Source organism: Pleurodeles waltl, chromosome 4_2 (genome assembly GCF_031143425.1).
Source record: "Pleurodeles waltl isolate 20211129_DDA chromosome 4_2, aPleWal1.hap1.20221129, whole genome shotgun sequence".
Classification (NCBI taxonomy): Eukaryota; Metazoa; Chordata; class Amphibia; order Caudata; family Salamandridae; genus Pleurodeles; species Pleurodeles waltl.
The window spans coordinates 1033293517-1033318895 of NC_090443.1; the positions used below are offsets into that span (position 1 = coordinate 1033293517).

A 25379-nucleotide genomic window follows, 5' to 3' on the forward strand; every position below is an offset into this window, starting at 1 on the left:
TGGGCTAGCCCAGTGGTCTTAGTCCCCAAACCTCACACCAGAGATGGAAAGAAAGAGATGAGGTTTTGTGTGGACTACAGAGGGCTCAATTCTGTCACCAAGACAGATGCCCATCCAATTCCAAGAGCTGATGAGCTCATTGATAAATTAGGTGCTGCCAAATTTCTAAGTACCTTTGACTTGACAGCAGGGTACTGGCAAATAAAAATGGCACCTGGAGCAAAAGAAAAGACAGCATTCTCCACACCTGATGGGCATTATCAGTTTACTGTTATGCCCTTTGGTTTAAAGAATGCCCCTGCCACCTTCCAAAGGTTGGTGAATCAAGTCCTTGCTGGCTTGGAGTCCTTTAGCACAGCTTATCTTGATGATATTGCTGTCTTTAGCTCCACCTGGCAGGATCACCTGGTCCACCTGAGGAAGGTTTTGAAGGCTCTGCAATCTGCAGGCCTCTCTATCAAGGCATCCAAATGCCAGATAGGGCAGGGAACTGTGGTTTACTTGGGACACCTTGTAGGTGGAGGCCAAGTTCAGCCACTCCAACCCAAGATCCAGACTATTCTGGACTGGGTAGCTCCAAAAACCCAGACTCAAGTCAGGGCATTCCTTGGCTTGACTGGGTATTACAGGAGGTTTGTGAAGGGATATGGATCCATTGTGACAGCCCTCACTGAACTCACCTCCAAGAAAATGCCCAAGAAAGTGAACTGGACTGTGGAATGCCAACAGGCCTTTGACACCCTGAAACAGGCAATGTGCTCAGCACCAGTTCTAAAAGCTCCAGATTATTCTAAGCAGTTCATTGTGCAGACTGATGCCTCTGAACATGGGATAGGGGCAGTTTTGTCCCAAACAAATGATGATGGCCTTGACCAGCCTGTTGCTTTCATTAGCAGGAGGTTACTCCCCAGGGAGCAGCGTTGGAGTGCCATTGAGAGGGAGGCCTTTGCTGTGGTTTGGTCCCTGAAGAAGCTGAGACCATACCTCTTTGGGACTCACTTCCTAGTTCAAACTGACCACAGACCTCTCAAATGGCTGATGCAAATGAAAGGTGAAAATCCTAAACTGTTGAGGTGGTCCATCTCCCTACAGGGAATGGACTTTATAGTGGAACACAGACCTGGGACTGCCCATGCCAATGCAGATGGCCTTTCCAGGTTCTTCCACTTAGAAAATGAAGACTCTCTTGGGAAAGGTTAGTCTCATCCTCTTTCGTTTGGGGGGGGGGTTGTGTAAGGAAATGCCTCCTTGGCATGGTTGCCCCCTGACTTTTTGCCTTTGCTGATGCTATGTTTACAATTGAAAGTGTGCTGAGGCCTGCTAACCAGGCCCCAGCACCAGTGTTCTTTCCCTAACCTGTACTTTTGTATCCACAATTGGCAGACCCTGGCATCCAGATAAGTCCCTTGTAACTGGTACTTCTAGTACCAAGGGCCCTGATGCCAAGGAAAGTCTCTAAGGGCTGCAGCATGTCTTATGCCACCCTGGAGACCTCTCACTCAGCACAGACACACTGCTTGCCAGCTTGTGTGTGCTAGTGAGGACAAAACGAGTAAGTCGACATGGCACTCCCCTCAGGGTGCCATGCCAGCCTCTCACTGCCTATGCAGTATAGGTAAGACACCCCTCTAGCAGGCCTTACAGCCCTAAGGCAGGGTGCACTATACCATAGGTGAGGGTACCAGTGCATGAGCATGGTACCCCTACAGTGTCTAAACAAAACCTTAGACATTGTAAGTGCAGGGTAGCCATAAGAGTATATGGTCTGGGAGTTTGTCAAACACGAACTCCACAGCACCATAATGGCTACACTGAAAACTGGGAAGTTTGGTGTAAGGAAATGCCTCCTTGGCATGGTTGCCCCCTGACTTTTTGCCTTTGCTGATGCTATGTTTACAATTGAAAGTGTGCTGAGGCCTGCTAACCAGGCCCCAGCACCAGTGTTCTTTCCCTAACCTGTACTTTTGTATCCACAATTGGCAGACCCTGGCATCCAGATAAGTCCCTTGTAAATGGTACTTCTAGTACCAAGGGCCCTGATGCCAAGGAAGGTCTCTAAGGGCTGCAGCATGTCTTATGCCACCCTGGAGACCTCTCACTCAGCACAGACACACTGCTTGCCAGCTTGTGTGTGCTAGTGAGGACAAAACGAGTAAGTCGACATGGCACTCCCCTCAGGGTGCCATGCCAGCCTCTCACTGCCTATGCAGTATAGGTAAGACACCCCTCTAGCAGGCCTTACAGCCCTAAGGCAGGGTGCACTATACCATAGGTGAGGGTACCAGTGCATAAGCATGGTACCCCTACAGTGTCTAAATAAAACCTTAGACATTGTAAGTGCAGGGTAGCCATAAGAGTATATGGTCTGGGAGTCTGTCAAACACGAACTCCACAGCACCATAATGGCTACACTGAAAACTGGGAAGTTTGGTATCAAACTTCTCAGCACAATAAATGCACACTGATGCCAGTGTACATTTTATTGTAAAATACACCACAGAGGGCACCTTAGAGGTGCCCCCTGAAACTTAACCGACTATCTGTGTAGGCTGACTAGTTTTAGCAGCCTGCCACAAACCGAGACATGTTGCTGGCCCCATGGGGAGAGTGCCTTTGTCACTCTGAGGCCAGTAACAAAGCCTGCACTGGGTGGAGATGCTAACACCTCTCCCAGGCAGGAATTGTCACACCTGGCGGTGAGCCTCAAAGGCTCACCTCCTTTGTGCCAACCCAGCAGGACACTCCAGCTAGTGGAGTTGCCCGCCCCCTCCGGCCAGGCCCCACTTTTGGCGGCAAGGCCGGAGAAAATAATGAGAATAACAAGGAGGAGTCACTGGCCAGTCAGGACAGCCCCTAAGGTGTCCTGAGCTGAGGTGACTAACTTTTAGAAATCCTCCATCTTGCAGATGGAGGATTCCCCCAATAGGGTTAGGATTGTGACCCCCTCCCCTTGGGAGGAGGCACAAAGAGGGTGTACCCACCCTCAGGGCTAGTAGCCATTGGCTACTAACCCCCCAGACCTAAACACGCCCTTAAATTTAGTATTTAAGGGCTACCCTGAACCCTAGAAAATTAGATTCCTGCAACTACAAGAAGAAGGACTGCCCAGCTGAAAACCCCTGCAGCGGAAGACCAGAAGACGACAACTGCCTTGGCTCCAGAAACTCACCGGCCTGTCTCCTGCCTTCCAAAGATCCTGCTCCAGCGACGCCTTCCAAAGGGACCAGCGACCTCGACATCCTCTGAGGACTGCCCCTGCTTCGAAAAGACAAGAAACTCCCGAGGACAGCGGACCTGCTCCAAGAAAAGCTGCAACTTTGTTTCCAGCAGCTTTAAAGAACCCTGCAAGCTCCCCGCAAGAAGCGTGAGACTTGCCACACTGCACCCGGCGACCCCGACTCGGCTGGTGGCGATCCAACACCTCAGGAGGGACCCCAGGACTACTCTGATACTGTGAGTACCAAAACCTGTCCCCCCTGAGCCCCCACAGCGCCGCCTGCAGAGGGAATCCCGAGGCTTCCCCTGACCGCGACTCTTTGAACCTAAAGTCCCGACGCCTGGGAGAGACCCTGCACCCGCAGCCCCCAGGACCTGAAGGACCGGACTTTCACTGGAGGAGTGACCCCCAGGAGTCCCTCTCCCTCGCCCAAGTGGAGGTTTCCCCGAGGAATCCCCCCCTTGCCTGCCTGCAGCGCTGAAGAGATCCCGAGATCTCTCATAGACTAACATTGAAAACCCGACGCTTGTTTCTACACTGCACCCGGCCGCCCCCGCGCTGCTGAGGGTGAAATCTCGGTGTGGACTTGTGTCCCCCCCGGTGCCCTACAAAACCCCCCTGGTCTGCCCTCCGAAGACGCGGGTACTTACCTGCAAGCAGACCGGAACCGGGGCACCCCCTTCTCTCCATTCTAGCCTATGTGTTTTGGGCACCACTTTGAACTCTGCACCTGACCGGCCCTGAGCTGCTGGTGTGGTGACTTTGGGGTTGCTCTGAACCCCCAACGGTGGGCTACCTTGGACCAAGAACTAAGCCCTGTAAGTGTCTTACTTACCTGGTTAACATAACAAATACTTACCTCCCCTAGGAACTGTGAAAAATTGCACTAAGTGTCCACTTTTAAAACAGCTATTTGTCAATAACTTGTAAAGTATACATGCAATTTTTATGCTTTAAAGTTCCTAAAGTACTTACCTGCAATACCTTTCGAATGAGATATTACATGTAGAATTTGAACCTGTGGTTCTTAAAATAAACTAAGAAAAGATATTTTTCTATATAAAAACCTATTGGCTGGATTTGTCTCTGAGTGTGTGTACCTCATTTATTGTCTATGTGTATGTACAACAAATGCTTAACACTACTCCTTGGATAAGCCTACTGCTCGACCACACTACCACAAAATAGAGCATTAGTATTATCTCTTTTTACCACTATTTTACCTCTAAGGGGAACCCTTGGACTCTGTGCATGCTATTCCTTACTTTGAAATAGCACATACAGAGCCAACTTCCTACATTGGTGGATCAGCGGTTGGGTACAAGACTTTGCATTTGCTGGACTACTCAGCCAATACCTGATCACACGACAAATTCCAAAATTGTCATTAGAAATTGATTTTTGCAATTTGAAAAGTTTTCTAAATTCTTAAAAGACCTGCTAGGGCCTTGTGTTAGATCCTGTTTAGCATTTCTTTTAGAGTTTAAAAGTTTGTAAAAGTTTGAATTAGATTCTAGAACCAGTTGTAGATTCTTAAAAAGTATTCCAACTTTTAGAAGCAAAATGTCTAGCACAGATGTGACTGTGGTGGAACTCGACACCACACCTTACCTCCATCTTAAGATGAGGGAGCTAAGGTCACTCTGTAAAATAAAGAAAATAACAATGGGCCCCAAACCTACCAAAATACAGCTCCAGGAGCTTTTGGCAGAGTTTGAAAAGGCCAACCCCTCTGAGGGTGGCAACTCAGAGGAAGAGGATAGTGACTTGGAGGACAATTCCCCCCTACCAGTCCTATCTAGGGAGAACAGGGTCCCTCAAACCCTGACTCCAAAAATAATAGTCAGAGATGCTGGTTCCCTCACAGGAGAGACCAACACCTCTGAAATCACTGAGGATAACCCCAGTGAAGAGGACATCCAGTTAGCCAGGATGGCCAAAAGATTGGCTTTGGAAAGACAGATCCTAGCCATAGAGAGGGAAAGACAAGAGATGGGCCTAGGACCCATCAATGGTGGCAGCAACATAAATAGGGTCAGAGATTCTCCTGACATGTTGAAAATCCCTAAAGGGATTGTAACTAAATATGAAGATGGTGATGACATCACCAAATGGTTCACAGCTTTTGAGAGGGCTTGTGTAACCAGAAAAGTGAACAGATCTCACTGGGGTGCTCTCCTTTGGGAAATGTTCACAGGAAAGTGTAGGGATAGACTCCTCACACTCTCTGGACAAGATGCAGAATCTTATGACCTCATGAAGGGTACCCTGATTGAGGGCTTTGGATTCTCCACTGAGGAGTACAGGATTAGGTTCAGGGGGGCTCAAAAATCCTCGAGCCAGACCTGGGTTGACTTTGTTGACTACTCAGTGAAAACACTAGATGGTTGGATTCAAGGCAGTGGTGTAAGTAATTATGATGGGCTGTACAATTTATTTGTGAAAGAACACCTGTTAAGTAATTGTTTCAATGATAAACTGCATCAGCATCTGGTAGACCTAGGACCAATTTCTCCCCAAGAATTGGGAAAGAAGGCGGACCATTGGGTCAAGACAAGGGTGTCCAAGACTTCAACAGGGGGTGACCAAAAGAAAGGGGTCACAAAGACTCCCCAGGGGAAGGGTGATGAGACAACCAAAACTAAAAATAGTAAAGAGTCTTCTACAGGCCCCCAAAAACCTGCACAGGAGGGTGGGCCCAGAGCCTCTTCACAAAACAATGGGTACAAGGGTTAAAAACTTTGATCCCAAAAAGGCCTGGTGTCATAGCTGTAAACAGCATGGACACCAAACTGGAGACAAGGCCTGTCCCAAGAAAGGTTCCACTCCAAACTCCCATCCAGGTAACACTGGTATGGCTAGTCTCCAAGTGGGATCAACAGTGTGCCCAGAGCAAATCAGGGTCCACACTGAAGCTACTCTAGTTTCTGAGGGTGGGGTGGATTTAGCCACACTAGCTGTCTGGCCGCCTAACATGCAAAAATACAGACAGCAACTCTTAATTAATGGGACTAGAATAGAGGGCCTGAGGGATACAGGTGCCAGTGTCACCATGGTGACAGAGAAACTGGTTTCCCCTGGCCAATACCTGACTGGAAAAACTTACACAGTCACCAACGCTGACAATCAGAGAAAAGTACATCCCATGGCAATGGTTACTTTAGAATGGGGAGGGGTCAATGGCCTGAAACAGGTGGTGGTCTCCTCAAATATCCCAGTGGACTGTCTGCTTGGAAATGACCTGGAGTCCTCAGCATGGGCTGAGGTAGAACTAAAAACCCATGCAGCAATGCTGGGTATCCCTGAACTGGTGTGTGTGAAAACAAGAGCACAATGCAAGGCACAGGGTGAAAAAGTAGAGCTGGAGTCTGGAAAAATGGCCCAGCCTACCAAGAGAACAGGAAAGTCAGTTGGGAAACCAACTGCAACACAGCAAAAGAAAGGGAACCTCTCTTCTCAGGAAGAAGTTCTGCCCTCTGAGGGAACTGAGCCTTTGGAGCTTGAACCTTACCAGGTTGAGCTCTTAGGCCCAGGGGGACCCTCCAGGGAGGAGCTGTGTAAGGGACAAGAAACCTGTCCCTCTCTTGAAGGCCTTAGGCAGCAAGCTGCTGAAGAGTCCAAAGGCAAGAAAAATGGAACGCATAGGGTCTATTGGGAAGATGGACTCCTGTACACTGAGGCCAGAGACCCCAAACCTGGTGCCACTAGGAGAGTGGTAGTGCCTCAGCTGTTCAGAGAGTTCATCCTAACATTGGCCCATGACATTCCCCTTGCTGGACATTTGGGACAAACCAAGACGTGGGAGAGGTTAGTCAACCACTTCTACTGGCCCAATATGTCCAACATGGTTAAGGAGTTTTGCCTCTCCTGCCCCACCTGTCAAGCCAGTGGTAAGACAGGTGGGCATCCAAAGGCCCCCCTCATTCCACTTCCAGTGGTGGGGGTTCCCTTTGAAAGAGTGGGTGTGGACATAGTTGGTCCACTGGAACCTCCCACAGCCTCAGGAAATATGTATATCCTGGTAGTAGTGGATCATGCTACCAGGTATCCTGAAGCTATTCCCCTTAGGTCGACTACTGCCCCTGCAGTAGCCAAGGCCCTCATTGGTATCTTTACCAGAGTGGGTTTCCCTAAGGAGGTGGTGTCTGACAGAGGTACCAACTTCATGTCAGCATACCTAAAGCACATGTGGAATGAGTGTGGAGTGACTTATAAATTCACTACACCATACCATCCACAAACTAATGGCTTGGTTGAGAGATTCAACAAGACATTAAAAGGCATGATCATGGGGCTCCCAGAAAAGCTCAAAAGGAGATGGGATGTCCTCTTGCCATGTCTGCTTTTCGCTTACAGAGAGGTGCCACAGAAGGGAGTAGGATTCTCACCCTTTGAACTTCTGTTTGGTCATCCTGTAAGGGGACCACTTGCCCTTGTTAAAGAAGGCTGGGAGAGACCTCTCCATGAGCCTAAACAGGACATAGTGGACTATGTACTTGGCCTTCGCTCTAGAATGGCAGAGTACATGGAAAAGGCAACCAAAAACCTTGAGGCCAGCCAACAGCTCCAGAAGTTTTGGTATGACCAAAAGGCTACACTGGTTGAGTTCCAACCAGGGCAGAAAGTCTGGGTTCTGGAGCCTGTGGCTCCCAGGGCACTCCAGGACAAATGGAGTGGCCCTTACCCAGTACTAGAGAGGAAGAGTCAGGTCACCTACTTGGTGGACCTGGGCACAAGCAGGAGCCCCAAGAGGGTGATCCATGTAAACCGCCTTAAGCTCTTCCACGACAGGGCTGATGTCAATCTGTTGATGGTAACAGATGAGGATCAGGAGGCAGAGAGTGAACCTCTCCCTGATCTTCTGTCATCAGACCCAAAAGATGGTACAGTAGATGGAGTGATCTACTCAGACACCCTCTCTGGCCAACAGCAAGCTGATTGTAGGAGAGTCCTACAACAGTTTCCTGAACTCTTCTCCTTAACCCCTGGTCAGACACACCTGTGTACCCATGATGTGGACACAGGAGACAGCATGCCTGTCAAGAACAAAATCTTTAGACAGTCTGACCATGTTAAGGAAAGCATCAAGGTGGAAGTCCACAAGATGCTGGAATTGGGAGTAATTGAGCGCTCTGACAGCCCCTGGGCTAGCCCAGTGGTCTTAGTCCCCAAACCTCACACCAAAGATGGAAAGAAAGAGATGAGGTTTTGTGTGGACTACAGAGGGCTCAATTCTGTCACCAAGACAGATGCCCATCCAATTCCAAGAGCTGATGAGCTCATTGATAAATTAGGTGCTGCCAAATTTCTAAGTACCTTTGACTTGACAGCAGGGTACTGGCAAATAAAAATGGCACCTGGAGCAAAAGAAAAGACAGCATTCTCCACACCTGATGGGCATTATCAGTTTACTGTTATGCCCTTTGGTTTAAAGAATGCCCCTGCCACCTTCCAAAGGTTGGTGAATCAAGTCCTTGCTGGCCTGGAGTCCTTTAGCACAGCTTATCTTGATGATATTGCTGTCTTTAGCTCCACCTGGCAGGATCACCTGGTCCACCTGAGGAAGGTTTTGAAGGCTCTGCAATCTGCAGGCCTCTCTATCAAGGCATCCAAATGCCAGATAGGGCAGGGAACTGTGGTTTACTTGGGACACCTTGTAGGTGGAGGCCAAGTTCAGCCACTCCAACCCAAGATCCAGACTATTCTGGACTGGGTAGCTCCAAAAACCCAGACTCAAGTCAGGGCATTCCTTGGCTTGACTGGGTATTACAGGAGGTTTGTGAAGGGATATGGATCCATTGTGACAGCCCTCACTGAACTCACCTCCAAGAAAATGCCCAAGAAAGTAAACTGGACTGTGGAATGCCAACAGGCCTTTGACACCCTGAAACAGGCAATGTGCTCAGCACCAGTTCTAAAAGCTCCAGATTATTCTAAGCAGTTCATTGTGCAGACTGATGCCTCTGAACATGGGATAGGGGCAATTTTGTCCCAAACAAATGATGATGGCCTTGACCAGCCTGTTGCTTTCATTAGCAGGAGGTTACTCCCCAGGGAGCAGCGTTGGAGTGCCATTGAGAGGGAGGCCTTTGCTGTGGTTTGGTCCCTGAAGAAGCTGAGACCATACCTCTTTGGGACTCACTTCCTAGTTCAAACTGACCACAGACCTCTCAAATGGCTGATGCAAATGAAAGGTGAAAATCCTAAACTGTTGAGGTGGTCCATCTCCCTACAGGGAATGGACTTTATAGTGGAACACAGACCTGGGACTGCCCATGCCAATGCAGATGGCCTTTCCAGGTTCTTCCACTTAGAAAATGAAGACTCTCTTGGGAAAGGTTAGTCTCATCCTCTTTCGTTTGGGGGGGGGGTTGTGTAAGGAAATGCCTCCTTGGCATGGTTGCCCCCTGACTTTTTGCCTTTGCTGATGCTATGTTTACAATTGAAAGTGTGCTGAGGCCTGCTAACCAGGCCCCAGCACCAGTGTTCTTTCCCTAACCTGTACTTTTGTATCCACAATTGGCAGACCCTGGCATCCAGATAAGTCCCTTGTAACTGGTACTTCTAGTACCAAGGGCCCTGATGCCAAGGAAGGTCTCTAAGGGCTGCAGCATGTCTTATGCCACCCTGGAGACCTCTCACTCAGCACAGACACACTGCTTGCCAGCTTGTGTGTGCTAGTGAGGACAAAACGAGTAAGTCGACATGGCACTCCCCTCAGGGTGCCATGCCAGCCTCTCACTGCCTATGCAGTATAGGTAAGACACCCCTCTAGCAGGCCTTACAGCCCTAAGGCAGGGTGCACTATACCATAGGTGAGGGTACCAGTGCATGAGCATGGTACCCCTACAGTGTCTAAATAAAACCTTAGACATTGTAAGTGCAGGGTAGCCATAAGAGTATATGGTCTGGGAGTCTGTCAAACACGAACTCCACAGCACCATAATGGCTACACTGAAAACTGGGAAGTTTGGTATCAAACTTCTCAGCACAATAAATGCACACTGATGCCAGTGTACATTTTATTGTAAAATACACCACAGAGGGCACCTTAGAGGTGCCCCCTGAAACTTAACCGACTATCTGTGTAGGCTGACTAGTTTTAGCAGCCTGCCACAAACCGAGACATGTTGCTGGCCCCATGGGGAGAGTGCCTTTGTCACTCTGAGGCCAGTAACAAAGCCTGCACTGGGTGGAGATGCTAACACCTCTCCCAGGCAGGAATTGTCACACCTGGCGGTGAGCCTCAAAGGCTCACCTCCTTTGTGCCAACCCAGCAGGACACTCCAGCTAGTGGAGTTGCCCGCCCCCTCCGGCCAGGCCCCACTTTTGGCGGCAAGGCCGGAGAAAATAATGAGAATAACAAGGAGGAGTCACTGGTCAGTCAGGACAGCCCCTAAGGTGTCCTGAGCTGAGGTGACTCTAACTTTTAGAAATCCTCCATCTTGCAGATGGAGGATTCCCCCAATAGGGTTAGGATTGTGACCCCCTCCCCTTGGGAGGAGGCACAAAGAGGGTGTACCCACCCTCAGGGCTAGTAGCCATTGGCTACTAACCCCCCAGACCTAAACACGCCCTTAAATTTAGTATTTAAGGGCTACCCTGAACCCTAGAAAATTAGATTCCTGCAACTACAAGAAGAAGGACTGCCCAGCTGAAAACCCCTGCAGCGGAAGACCAGAAGACGACAACTGCCTTGGCTCCAGAAACTCACCGGCCTGTCTCCTGCCTTCCAAAGATCCTGCTCCAGCGACGCCTTCCAAAGGGACCAGCGACCTCGACATCCTCTGAGGACTGCCCCTGCTTCGAAAAGACAAGAAACTCCCGAGGACAGCGGACCTGCTCCAAGAAAAGCTGCAACTTTGTTTCCAGCAGCTTTAAAGAACCCTGCAAGCTCCCCGCAAGAAGCGTGAGACTTGCCACACTGCACCCGGCGACCCCGACTCGGCTGGTGGCGATCCAACACCTCAGGAGGGACCCCAGGACTACTCTGATACTGTGAGTACCAAAACCTGTCCCCCCTGAGCCCCCACAGCGCCGCCTGCAGAGGGAATCCCGAGGCTTCCCCTGACCGCGACTCTTTGAACCTAAAGTCCCGACGCCTGGGAGAGACCCTGCACCCGCAGCCCCCAGGACCTGAAGGACCGGACTTTCACTGGAGGAGTGACCCCCAGGAGTCCCTCTCCCTCGCCCAAGTGGAGGTTTCCCCGAGGAATCCCCCCCTTGCCTGCCTGCAGCGCTGAAGAGATCCCGAGATCTCTCATAGACTAACATTGAAAACCCGACGCTTGTTTCTACACTGCACCCGGCCGCCCCCGCGCTGCTGAGGGTGAAATCTCGGTGTGGACTTGTGTCCCCCCCGGTGCCCTACAAAACCCCCCTGGTCTGCCCTCCGAAGACGCGGGTACTTACCTGCAAGCAGACCGGAACCGGGGCACCCCCTTCTCTCCATTCTAGCCTATGTGTTTTGGGCACCACTTTGAACTCTGCACCTGACCGGCCCTGAGCTGCTGGTGTGGTGACTTTGGGGTTGCTCTGAACCCCCAACGGTGGGCTACCTTGGACCAAGAACTAAGCCCTGTAAGTGTCTTACTTACCTGGTTAACCTAACAAATACTTACCTCCCCTAGGAACTGTGAAAAATTGCACTAAGTGTCCACTTTTAAAACAGCTATTTGTCAATAACTTGTAAAGTATACATGCAATTTTTATGCTTTAAAGTTCCTAAAGTACTTACCTGCAATACCTTTCGAATGAGATATTACATGTAGAATTTGAACCTGTGGTTCTTAAAATAAACTAGGGAAAGATATTTTTTTCTATATAAAAACCTATTGGCTGGATTTGTCTCTGAGTGTGTGTACCTCATTTATTGTCTATGTGTATGTACAACAAATGCTTAACACTACTCCTTGGATAAGCCTACTGCTCGACCACACTACCACAAAATAGAGCATTAGTATTATCTCTTTTTACCACTATTTTACCTCTAAGGGGAACCCTTGGACTCTGTGCATGCTATTCCTTACTTTGAAATAGCACATACAGAGCCAACTTCCTACATTTGGTATCAAACTTCTCAGCACAATAAATGCACACTGATGCCAGTGTACATTTTATTGTAAAATACACCACAGAGGGCACCTTAGAGGTGCCCCCTGAAACTTAACCGACTATCTGTGTAGGCTGACTAGTTTTAGCAGCCTGCCACAAACCGAGACATGTTGCTGGCCCCATGGGGAGAGTGCCTTTGTCACTCTGAGGCCAGTAACAAAGCCTGCACTGGGTGGAGATGCTAACACCTCCCCCAGGCAGGAATTGTCACACCTGGCGGTGAGCCTCAAAGGCTCACCTCCTTTGTGCCAACCCAGCAGGACACTCCAGCTAGTGGAGTTGCCCGCCCCCTCCGGCCAGGCCCCACTTTTGGCGGCAAGGCCGGAGAAGATAATGAGAAAAACAAGGAGGAGTCACTGACCAGTCAGGACAGCCCCTAAGGTGTCCTGAGCTGAAGTGACTCTAACTTTTAGAAATCCTCCATCTTGCAGATGGAGGATTCCCCCAATAGGGTTAGGATTGTGACCCCCTCCCCTTGGGAGGAGGCACAAAGAGGGTGTACCCACCCTCAGGGCTAGTAGCCATTGGCTACTAACCCCCCAGACCTAAACACGCCCTTAAATTTAGTATTTAAGGGCTACCCTGAACCCTAGAAAATTAGATTCCAGCAACTACAAGAAGAAGGACTGCCCAGCTGAAAACCCCTGCAGCGGAAGACGACAACTGCCTTGGCTCCAGAAACTCACCGGCCTGTCTCCTGCCTTCCAAAGATCCTGCTCCAGCGACGCCTTCCAAAGGGACCAGCGACCTCGACATCCTCTGAGGACTGCCCCTGCTTCGAAAAGACAAGAAACTCCCGAGGACAGCGGACCTGCTCCAAGAAAAGCTGCAACTTTGTTTCCAGCAGCTTTAAAGAACCCTGCAAGCTCCCCGCAAGAAGCGTGAGACTTGCAACACTGCACCCGGCGACCCCGACTCGGCTGGTGGCGATCCAACACCTCAGGAGGGACCCCAGGACTACTTTGATACTGTGAGTACCAAAACCTGTCCCCCCTGAGCCCCCACAGCGCCGCCTGCAGAGGGAATCCCGAGGCTTCCCCTGACCGCGACTCTTTGAACCTAAAGTCCCGACGCCTGGGAGAGACCCTGCACCCGCAGCCCCCAGGACCTGAAGGACCGGACTTTCACTGGAGAAGTGACCCCCAGGAGTCCCTCTCCCTTGCCCAAGTGGAGGTTTCCCCGAGGAACCCCCCCCTTGCCTGCCTGCAGCGCTGAAGAGATCCCGAGATCTCTCATAGACTAACATTGCGAACCCGACGCTTGTTTCTACACTGCACCCGGCCGCCCCCGCGCCGCTGAGGGTGAAATTTCTGTGTGGACTTGTGTCCCCCCCGGTGCCCTACAAAACCCCCCCTGGTCTGCCCTCCGAAGACGCGGGTACTTACCTGCAAGCAGACCGGAACCGGGGCACCCCCTTCTCTCCATTCTAGCCTATGCGTTTTGGGCACCACTTTGAACTCTGCACCTGACCGGCCCTGAGCTGCTGGTGTGGTGACTTTGGGGTTGCTCTGAACCCCCAACGGTGGGCTACCTTGGACCAAGAACTAAGCCCTGTAAGTGTCTTACTTACCTGGTTAACCTAACAAATACTTACCTCCCCTAGGAACTGTGAAAATTGCACTAAGTGTCCACTTTTAAAACAGCTATTTGTGAATAACTTGAAAAGTATACATGCAATTTTGATGATTTGAAGTTCCTAAAGTACTTACCTGCAATACCTTTCGAATGAGATATTACATGTAGAATTTGAACCTGTGGTTCTTAAAATAAACTAAGAAAAGATATTTTTCTATATAAAAACCTATTGGCTGGATTTGTCTCTGAGTGTGTGTACCTCATTTATTGTCTATGTGTATGTACAACAAATGCTTAACACTACTCCTTGGATAAGCCTACTGCTCGACCACACTACCACAAAATAGAGCATTAGTATTATCTCTTTTTGCCACTATCTTACCTCTAAGGGGAACCCTTGGACTCTGTGCATGCTATTCCTTACTTTGAAATAGCACATACAGAGCCAACTTCCTACAGCTAGTGATCGCCGTTGCCAAGTTCCTCGGAGCTAGCTGGATCGCTAGAGGGCTAGAGGGAAATTTTTATCTGCTTAATGGTTCCAACAAGACTGTCCCCTCACACTGTGTGAGTGTATTTTATTTTTATTTCATTTTATCATTATATGTATTGTTACATTTATTACTTCGTGTATTTATTTTTATTTATTGCTGCTATGCGCTTTTATGGCTCTTGTAGCCGAAATAAAGTTCCTTTGACTTGACTTGAAAGCAACATCTGGATTGGTGTAGAGAAATCAAATGCTACACAGATGCCAGCACAGAGGCACTGAAGCACAAGGAGAACCGAAGAAGGCAAACCAGCAGAGTAGGTAAGTACATTTGTATTGGACTTTTTTTTTTTTTTTTAATTTCTTTCCCACTGACAAGCACTGCCTTCAACCTCGACGCCAGAGCTTTCAGTCATGGTGTTATAAACACTGTTTATGACAAGCCACGACTGACAGCTTTGGCGCTCACCTCATGCTGGTCAGTGGCTGGTTGATTGCCCCACCAAATATTTAGGGTACCAGTTGCCACTGCTATACATTCAGCTGAAAATTATCTTAATGACCATTCGGGCAGACAAATTTCTGTTCTGCGCCAGTGCACAACCATCTTAGTATTCAGTTCCATTTTTCATCTCACATCACGAACTAAAATGAATCCCCATGTCACCCCCAGACTCAACGAGTCCCACCATCCCCCACCCAATACTAACCTTCACCCTTGAAGATGTAGCTCCGCCTGCCCCGCTGCCAGGTCATATGCTCGAAGCCCAAGAGGGTTGTGTCCACGCGGAGGTTGGCTCCCCGCTTCCATACTCGGTAAACGTCACTCGGGCAGACCTTGGAGACTAGGGGGACTGAAGAGTGGGAGAGGGAGTGGAAGAAACGGCGAAGGCGGTGATTGTGGAAAGTAGAGAGGATGAGAGAAAGAAAAGATGGAATGATGGAACGAGATGAGGAGCAAGAAAGAAAAGAAAGACAATGGGGCCATAAGGCGCAGAGATGAGGCAAGTTTAAGAGATGAAAGAGGGAGTGAGGAGGCAGGCAATGTAGGAGAAAGGTGAAGACAGTAAAGAGAAAGAAGTTAAACAATTGGTTAAAAATCAATTATCAAATTTCCTTTGGCGCCTTGCAACTGATATTTGAGTTAGTGTCGCCGCTGCCTCAAGCAACACTCCCAAGGGGGTGAAAATGTGGCCAAGTGTCACTGAGGAAGAGTTGGACTAGGGCTTCGGCAGTGTGACCAAGGTGTGGACAAAACATCTCTAGTTTACACCAGACTTATGCAATTCCTTACAACCACTCTATGGGACGTTCTATGACATTTATGGGTTAGACAGTAGATACTTGCTGCCCAGTGAATCATAAATGTGGGGGTGCAGGGGGGTGTGGGGGTGACTATATTAGCATCAGCGAGAATGTTGCTGGGTACATAAGATCATTTGCTACACACAAAATCAAGATTTTCAGTTTTTCATCCATTTGCTTTTGAAAAACTGAATTTTTATTTTTTGTTGGCACAAAACATTTCTGTGCAACGTCCGCGTCATCCTAAGTGTACACAACTAAGACCAGCATGAACGCAATGGGTAGGTTTCATTGCACAGAATCAACCACTTGCTTTTCCATTCATTTTCTCTAGAGACTATACGTAAATGTGACTCACTCAGCAGCTGAAAGCACCTCCTGGAACTTGGCCAATATATTATTTCGGCCGAAATGATTCCAGCAGCTCGACTAGGTCACATTTTTTAGTACCTCCCTCCTGACTCATTTAACAGAACACTTCCATTCTTTCTGCAGTCCATCACTTCTGATGCATCATATCATCTTGTATTATTTTCCTTAGTTGATTTATTTTGCGTTATTTTATGTTCTTATACATTTTTAAAGTCATACCGGCTGACATTACATCTTTTTAGTTTTCTGTTCTGAATTGTTTTTTATAATTGATCTTTTCACCCTCCATCTCTTCTAGAAGACGCTGTGCGCCCTCCCTGCTGTGGACAACTCAACCCATTGTAAATTTAAAAATCATTATGTAATCTTTGTGGATGATTGGACAGAATCAAAACTCTGGATGAAGTTCAGCGAAAGACCTGATCATTCAACTGCTGACTGGAATTAAACAAAAGCCAGCCCAGCCTTCATCCATCCTTGAGCCTTCTGGTCGCTGACTAGTGATCAAGACATCATCCCTCGAGAGGGTGTTCAGTACCCAGGATAGTAGAGGGTTATATTGGAGGTGGCCACCATAAATCGAAAGGGCCACCACCTAAGCTCAACATGTTATAAAAGGTTCCTTGACAGCACCACAGAGCCCCACTAGGAACCTCCCATGGAATCAGAAGCTAAATTACATCCAAGAACATAATCCGTGAGAGGCACAGTTTCAGACCTACCCCAGCTGGTGAATTCCCATTTCATCTCCACGTAGAAATCCGGAGCCTGGGAAAACAAAATATGAAACAGTGTTTCAATCAGGCCTTAATGGTAACAATCATTTGCCTGAAACCATTGTCCAAACTGCTAGTATGAAACTAAATATAAGCATTGAATACAAAAGCTGCAGGAAGCCCCCACTTGGGGAACCTGGAGGCCTCTGCAAGCAGGGACAGCGGGGCCTGCAGAGGTGGATCTCGGACCAGTACCTTGCGCAGTGTGCTGAGGAGGCCTGGGATCCCGGCCAGCCGCTCCGTGGCCCGCTGATAGTCCCGGTACTGTAACACCAGCTGCACCATCTCTGGATCCCCTGTGCTGACCGCCTCCTGCAGAACTGTGAGGGAGACGGGAGGGAAGGTGAGAAAATTAGAGAGCAAGCTTGAGACAATGAGAGAAGAAAGATCTGCAGGAAGGAGGAACTGAACACCAAAAGGGGAGGGTAGCGTGGAGCGGAGGGAAGAAATCACGAGGGGCACAAACCGAGCAACGAAAGGTGGTAGGAATAAATAAAAACAAAGTACAAAAGAAGAAAAGAAAGAACAAACTACAAACAAGGGCAAAAGAAAAAAGTGAGCGCAATAGCAAGAAGGTTAAAGCTCAGAAGGTGGGCTTTCACACCCCCTGTAACACCTGACTCAGGGGTATGCTTGCACAGAAACACAGGTCTCCCCATGCTGTCTCTTGGCATCTGTTCAGGGGTGAAAGATACGCATCTTACAACAGTCTAACACTTTTAAAAAGTATATTCCTAGTGTAGTGCTCACACAAACACGTCCCTCTAGGGAGAAAAAAAAAAAAAGGCCCACTGCCCTTCTCATGGTGATGGTCAGATGCCCTACTTCACTAATTACCAGCCCTTCTAGCAGACACCCACAGTTCTTCTGCACTTCCTAAAAGCATCTTTACTAACTTTAAACTTAAACGCGTCTTCAAACACTTCTTTACACCCTCTTTACACATACACAAGACTAGGCCCGGTAAACATCTAGATTACGCGGGCGTGATGTGTGTAGCTTCTTGTAATGCTAGTTACACAAAATTCCTCCATTATACCACTTCAAAGTGTGTGCCATTCACAGTAACACACAGGAACAACAGAACGTGCCCGGCTGCAGTCCACAATGGTTTTGCTTTCTTGCACTATTTTAACACAAAATGCATCCCCACATAAAAAACGGATGCGTTTTCCTTAAGAAGAGGTTACTTACCTTTAGTAATGATCTTTCTGGTGGATACTTTGTCTAACCACAGATCTTTTCTACCTTGTAAATATTCTCCAGGAGTCAGAATGGATCCGGAAACTTTGAAACAATATTCTTGAGCGCCAGCAGGTGGGATAGTGTTGGTCTGTGCCAAAGGCCACCCCGTGAGTCGACATCAGCTGCTTTCTTAGGCTGTCCACACCCTCAAACGCAGAGCCTGCCAGCAGAGTGGCATGACCAGTGTGCAGATTATTAAAATGGGACCTGTTTAGATGGAAAAATAATATTTCACAGAAAAGAGAAGGTGTAGGGTCAGTGAGGAGCGTGACACTCATATTTTTTGTCCACCCTTGGTGTGATAACCCCTAAAAATGAAGAAATCCCTGAGGTGGATGTAGCAAAGTATCTACAAGCAGGAGTGGAGTGGTGGGCTTGGTGCAGGGGCGGGGTGTGCACAGGAGGGAGAGAAGAAGGGGTAAGTGGACAGGGCAATGGAGGAGGTGGAGAGGCGCCCTTATGCTACTAATGCTGCCTGGGCATCGACTCTGAAGGCAGGATAAGGGCCTATTTGAAGGTCAATTTTCCTCTGGGAGGAACACAGTCCTTTGGCTTGTCTGGACGCTTGACTAGGATCCAGCAAGTGCCAGCTTGGATGTGCATATACTGCTACCTGGCATCGAGATCCCTGTGGAGGATCTGATAGTCAAAATCCTCAGAAGTGGCAGAGGAGGCAAGCGTGGACACCGGTCTTTTTGGATCCGAAGGCTTTTGATGCCCTTGTGGGCTGAGCTGGGTTTCAGATCCGAGATGGGTCAGATGTTATCGAGGCCGGAGCCAATGGAGCTGTTGAGGTGGGTGGGCGAGACTTGGAGGAAGACTTTGGCACTGAAGCCTGGGTGGGCGCAAAGTCCAATCTGTCTACTCTGTGCCAACCATGACCTTTCGGCAGTGGCAGACCACAGGCTTCATGAGTGGCCTGGGAGCTTGAAGTTCTAACCTTCCCGGAATGAGAGAAATGTCAAGCAGCAGTCTGTTGGAGTACTCACTGTGACCATTTTTGTTGGGAAATGTGCTGCTGGGTACTCATTTTCTTCCACGTGTAAACCAAAACTCTCCACTGACAACAGCTCCTCAATCTCCGCATCAGAGACCTCCGGCTGCTCGTCACCCTTGGTGTCTCATCCCAGAAGATGTGTGTGTCTCGTCCTGTTGCAGTGCGCCATTGAAGCCAAGGCAATACAACAGGCTTAGCAGTTTCGAAGGGTCTATTTGTTGTGAAAGGAGTGCAGACATCCTGGTGGTCGGGAGACAAGCACAGGTTCCAGACTTGGTGGTGGTTGGATATTTCGACTGACACTTGAGGCAAAAACAAAATTTAGTTCTTTCCATCACTGGGACATTCTCGTATGTTGAGGAAGGAATGGAGGTCTGTACGGGGCAGGCCGAAATGCGCATCGAATTTGTCCAACTGAGGAACAGAGTTGAAGGGGGACCACAACTGGCAAAAATGGACAGGAAGCACAATTATAATTTCTTCCAATGTGGAATGGATCGGAGCAGCTTGGCAATAACACTACGTGGCACTGAACCAGGGCTCGAAGGGGCATGTCTGAACTCTACGGCAGAGAAAAAAAAAACAATTTAACAAGAAAGCCAATTCCCATGATAATTGCCAGCAATAGGTGAAGTCACTAGCCCTCATGACTCAAAATGACTTCTTCAAAGAAAAGCAACCCGCACACGTCTGAGCCAACACCAGATGCAGGAGTATCCACAGCATGTGTATGTCTACAGCTACACAGGCCACAAACAAAGTTTCAACGTCAAATGTCCTAAGGGACAACTATGGCTCAAAAGGGGTGCACATAAAAAAGTGAGCAATAAATGTAATTCCCAATGTGGTGCCTCAAAAGGTGCTGGTGGAAATAAATATTGAAAACCTTTCGAAAAATCTCCGCACAAAAAAAGAAAGCTGATTCGGCAACTGCATTAAAGCCAAAAGGGCCAACAAATAGCCTTTAAGAGTGCCTAAAGCAAGCCCATGCTGGGCATGGGACAAAAACAAACAGCAAACTTCAGATAACTTGGCCTTCAGTGGATCAGTTCGGAGGGTGTCGCACCCAGCCACAAGTTTTTCCTCAAAACTACCATACATCAATTTCATAGAAGGACTCCTCGCTGCCAAGATGACATCAATGACTTCAAGAGTGAGGTCAAATGAGAATGCACCCACTACTGCGAGAGGGAGAACGAATGCAGTCAACTGTTGCCGCTCAATCTCCAAGCATTGAGATGTAACTTGCGCAGGCCCGGGTGCAGCACCCTGCCCTGATGTTGCGACAGAAGATCATCCAGAAGCTGTTGCTTGTTTGGAGGACAGATGCTTATGCCCAGGAGTTCCAGGTACCTCACTCTGGCCCAATCCGGTGCCACTAGGATGAGTTGGGCCCAGCCATTCCTGATCATTTTCAGAACTCTGGGCAGGAGAGGTAGCAATGGGAAGGCATACAGGAGATTCAAGCTTCACTCTAGGCAGTGTGTGTCTCAGAGACCCTTCTTGGGAACTCCAACGTGCAAAAAGTGTCGACATTTCACTTCTCTGTGGTGGCGAAAAGATCAACTTGGGGTTCTTCCAATTAATGGAAGACCCTCCCCCGTGCCATCTCCAGATGCAACTGTGCCCTTTTTGACATGGTTACTGTAGGAAGTGGGCCTGGAGTGTGTTGAGCACCTATAGTGTTATCACCTTATACCAGGTCCAGGTATCCCCTATTAGTGAAGCCTAAGTAGTATTTAGGAAGCCAGGACTCTCTAGAGGAACCTGTGGATGAGCAGCCAAGACTTTTCTAGGAGCCATGCAAAGCTTTTGCAATACCACTACAGTCACACAGCAACTTATCACACATGAAAGAACAACACAGTGTTACAAAAATAGAGGTTCTTTTATTAGGGTAACACAAATACTAGAACACTAATAGGCAGTCCCCCAACTTGAGGTAAGTAAACCCTATTATATACACACATCAATCAGTAAAGAGCATAAAAACCAATAAGCATTGGCAAAATAGGAAATAGTGAGGGCCCTAGTGTAGGGCCAAATCACATACTAAATAAGTGGAATGCAAGATACAGTCCCCCACCCACGGATGTGGAATTGTTAGAGGGGAGCTGGAGGAACTAGGAACCTCAAGATGTGAGTACTAGAGTGACCCCAGTGACTAGGAAAGCAGTGTTAAGTACCTGGTTTTCCCCAAAAGCAACAGGAGGACTTAGGAAAAGGACTGTGCAAGAAGCAAACAAGACTGGATGAAAGAACCCAAAGGCAGATTCTGGCAGAAGAGGACCTGCAAAGAGAGGGGACCAAGTCCAGTTCGTGATGGAGTGTCCAGTTGTGGTAGGAGCCACTACCCATCCTTCTGTGGTAGCAGAACCAGGTTGACAGGGGAGAAAGAAGATCAGCTGTGCAGCGCAGGAGCTGAAGAAGAGACCCTGAAGTGATGCAGGTGACGTCCCACGTCGTCTGTCGGGTTGCAGTTGGTCAGTGGTGCTGGAGAACCACCAACAAGCCTTGGCAAATGCAAAAGACGACGACGAGTTGCAAGGTTGAAGAGGACCAGCAAGGCCCAAGGGACTCGACCCAAGGAGGTGTGTACAGGGTGACCCTCAGCAGTCGGGAGAGTCACAAGAAGTGGAGGCAGTCCCCACAGGCAACCCACTGGCAGCAGGCAGAGCAGCCACAGTGAGGCCCACTCAGCACACCTGTAGAGAAGTCCCACGTCGCTGGACAGCAGATAGGAGACTGTGCTTGGCAGGAAGAAGTGCTGGAGGCCAGGGCTATACGAAGCCTGAAGATTCCTTGGAGGAGCAGCAAACAAACCTTGGTAGCTGCAAGTGTCGCTGTACACAGGGGCACGGTCTTGCAAGGAGAGGCAAGGGCTTACTGTCTCCCAAGTTGGGCAGCTGGCAGAGAGGATCAAGGGGACCACTACAGACCACCACCTGGGTTGCAGGATCCACATAGTTCCATAGGAGAGCAGATCCACGCACCTGGTTGTCGTTGCAATTGGTGCCTGCAGATGCAGGGGAATGACTCCTTCACTCCAAGGGAGATTCCTTCTTCTTGGTGCAGGCTGGAGTCTCCTCGAACTCAGAGAATACACAGCCAGGGAAATGTTGCAGTAACTGGAAGGAGCTGGAGAAACAATGTTGCAAATCTGAGTCGTCGCTGGAGTTGCAGATTGTTGGATTTTGAGAGTCCAGTTGCAGTTCCAGTGGCCAGAAGAACGATGCAGAGGAGTCCTGCTGGAATCTTGCACATAGAATCTGAGGAACCACCTAAGAGAGGGACCCTAAATAGCCCCAGAAGGGGGATTGGTCACCTGCAAGGTGACCACCTATCAGGAGGGGGCTGTGACGTCAGCTGTCTGATCTGGCCACTCAGATGCTCCCAGGGGCCTCTGCCCACCTTGGGTTCAAGATAGCAGAATCAATTAGTCACCGGAAGGAGCTCTGGGCACCAACCCTGAGGTGGTTATGGACAGAGGAGTCGTCACTCCCCTTTCCTTTGTCCAGTTTTGCGCCAGAGCAGGGACCAGGGGGTCCCTGGACTGGTGCAAACCGGTTTATGCAAGAGGGCTTATATGTGCCCTTCAAAGCATACCAGTGGCTACCCCTCCCAAGCCATGTAACACCCATTTCCAAAGAAAGAGGGTGTTGCCTCCCACTTCCAAAGGAAATTGTTCCGCCTCCCTGAGCTTGAGCTGGTCAAGCAGCAGGAGGGCAGAAATCTCTCTGTAGGATGGCAGCGCCGGCTGCCCGGGAAAACCCTGCAAAGTGGTAGGAGCAAAGCTGCGGGTCCTCTTAGGAGCCCCCCGAGTGCATGGAATGACACAACCAATACTGGCAACAATACTGGGTATGATCCCAACATGTTTGATACCAAACATGCTCAGGTTCGGAGTTACCATTATGTAGCTGGATACAGGTCCAGTACGTGGGTAAAATGGCTTCCCCCAAAGTCCAGTGCAATGAAGCTTTAGTTTGTAGGGACCCTCTGCTCATGTAGCGGTTCCCTCACACACAGGGACCTGCAACCTACCCTTTAGGCTTGAAGGGCCTACAGCAGGGGTGACTTATAGTGACCTGGTGCAGTGAACTGTGGTGAAAGGGTGCACCTTTTCACACAGGCTGCAATGGCAGGCCTGCAGACACATTTTGCATGGACTCCCATGGGTGGCATAATACATGCGGCAGCTCACGGGGAACCCCTGGTGCCCCAATGCCCTGAGTACCTAAGTACAATATACTAGGGACATTTATGCCAGTATACCAGAGGGAGAGAGCACAATCACTGGGGTCCTGGTTAGCAGGATCCCAGTGAAAACAGACCAAGCATGCTGATAGGTTAAAAAGTGGGGGTAACCATGCCAAAAAAGTGAGTTTCCTACAGTCACCCTAACTATTTGCCATTACTACTGAGGTTTTTCGACTGAAGGTGCACTGGGTTCCTGCTAACTAGATCCCTAGTGACAGTGCTCTTTCCCTAAAACAAGGTAAACTAATCTAATTGTGTACAATTGGCACACCCTTTTGCACACATGCAAGTCCCTAGTAAGTGGTACCCCTGGTGCCTAGGGCATTGGTACTAAAATGGGTCCCTAAGGGCTGTAGCATGTAGTATGCACCCGAAGGGACCCTCGGCTCCCTACAAATTGCATGGAAACTGCTATTGCATGCTGTGTGACATGGTGCAAACCATGAGTGAAAACAAGACATGGCACACTTGTTGTGTACCATGCCGGAGTCACTGCATTTAAAATATGTAAGACACTCCTACAGCAGGCCTTAGAGTCCTAAGGCATGGTGCACTATATTTTATGTGAGGACATGTCTAGTTTGATTACTAGATATTGGAAGTGAACAGTGAAGCCATCTTAAGGTATGTACTGGCCCCGTTCATCACGAGTTACCAATCTACATAATTTATTTACTGAAACCTATGGTGTTTGGTATCAAACACCTCATTTAAAAAAATCCATACTGATACTAGCATTGGATTTATTATGACAAGCACCCAGAGGGCACATTAGACTGCCCCCTGAAACCTGGTAGATCCCTAGTGTGCTAGCTGACTGGTATCGACTAGCCTGCCACCACTGATAACTTTCTAACCCCCCTGATGGTAAGGGCCCGTGCTCTCAGAGGCCAGACACAATGCCTGCTCCAGAGGAAGGCACTATCATCTCCGCCAGCAGGATGGTCAATGAATCTACATAGCAAGGCCAGGGACTTCAAAGTCCCCGCCATCTTTAATTGCGATCCCGGCTTCCCCCATAACTGGGAGATGCCACCCCCAGCCCGGAGGTCCATCTGGCACAGAGACAGGTGGGAAATTAGCTATACAAGTAGGTGTGTTGCACTACCAGGCTAGGCGCAACCCTAAGGTGGGCTGCCTGATGTGCTCCACGAAAGAAGAGTTCCACCATTTTGTTTTTTGGTGGAATTAGGAAATCTGGGACAGGGTTATGCCCACTCCCAATAGGAAGTGGTCATTTAAGGGGTGTAGTCACCCCAGGGGTATGTTGCCCATTGGCTCCTACCCTACACTCCCCTACATTGAGTATTTAGGTGGCCCTCTGACACTCAGATTCAACTGACTAAATAAGAAGAAGAAAGAGCCAACCAGCACGAGAACTGTGGACTAGCTGTGGACTTTTGGAGCCAAACTCTGCCTACCTACTGCTGTCCAGACAATCGCAAGGCCCCAACTTGCCCTGCAGCTGTGTATATTCCAAAAGCCTTGTCGCGCTGCCAGCATTTCGCCAACTGGCCAGCATCTCCCTTGGAGTGGAGGAGCCAACTCTGCAACCTGTAGGCACCAACCACAACATCCGGTCTACCGATCTGCTGACCACCAGGTTCACTGATGCAGCAGTCACCCAAGAGGAGGTCACAGTGCTCCAGGAGGACAGAACAGTCTCTACAAAAAGTATGGATATGCCAAGACCACCAGTAGTTTCCCTGCACCAATCCCTGGGGTATTGGAGCAGTTGCATGCACCAAGCCGCAGCTAAAACCAACCTTATCACCGAAGGAGGACGGCAACAACGAGGCTGTGTATAAGAGTGGCCCTGCTGTTTTTCTTCCCTGTCTGAAGAAAAACCACAAGTGCCTTTGATGCACAGGAACAGACAACCAAAACCCTCAGCACTCAAGCTCCCCGGCCTGGGTTTATGAACATCGACTGTGCCTCCTTACTCCCAGGGCCTTCATGAACTGAGCCCTCCGTTGAGAGTTCCCGGACTTGTGTTCAAGTCCCCCTCTGCAGCATGTTTCTAGGTGA

The 25379-nt window shown here is 49.1% G+C and overlaps 1 protein-coding gene across 1 annotated transcript in view; it reads right to left on the reverse strand.

Annotated features, from left to right (window-relative positions):
• Positions 1–25379, reverse strand: part of ANKRD13D (ankyrin repeat domain 13D) — a 344260-nt gene that overhangs the window by 279697 nt on the left and 39184 nt on the right. The window contains exons 3-5 of the mRNA XM_069232941.1: positions 17045–17169; positions 16796–16841; positions 15107–15250 (exon numbers count right to left, since the gene is read on the reverse strand). Coding sequence (XP_069089042.1) covers positions 15107–15250; positions 16796–16841; positions 17045–17169 — 315 coding nt within the window. The remainder of the gene's footprint in view (positions 1–15106; positions 15251–16795; positions 16842–17044; positions 17170–25379) is intronic.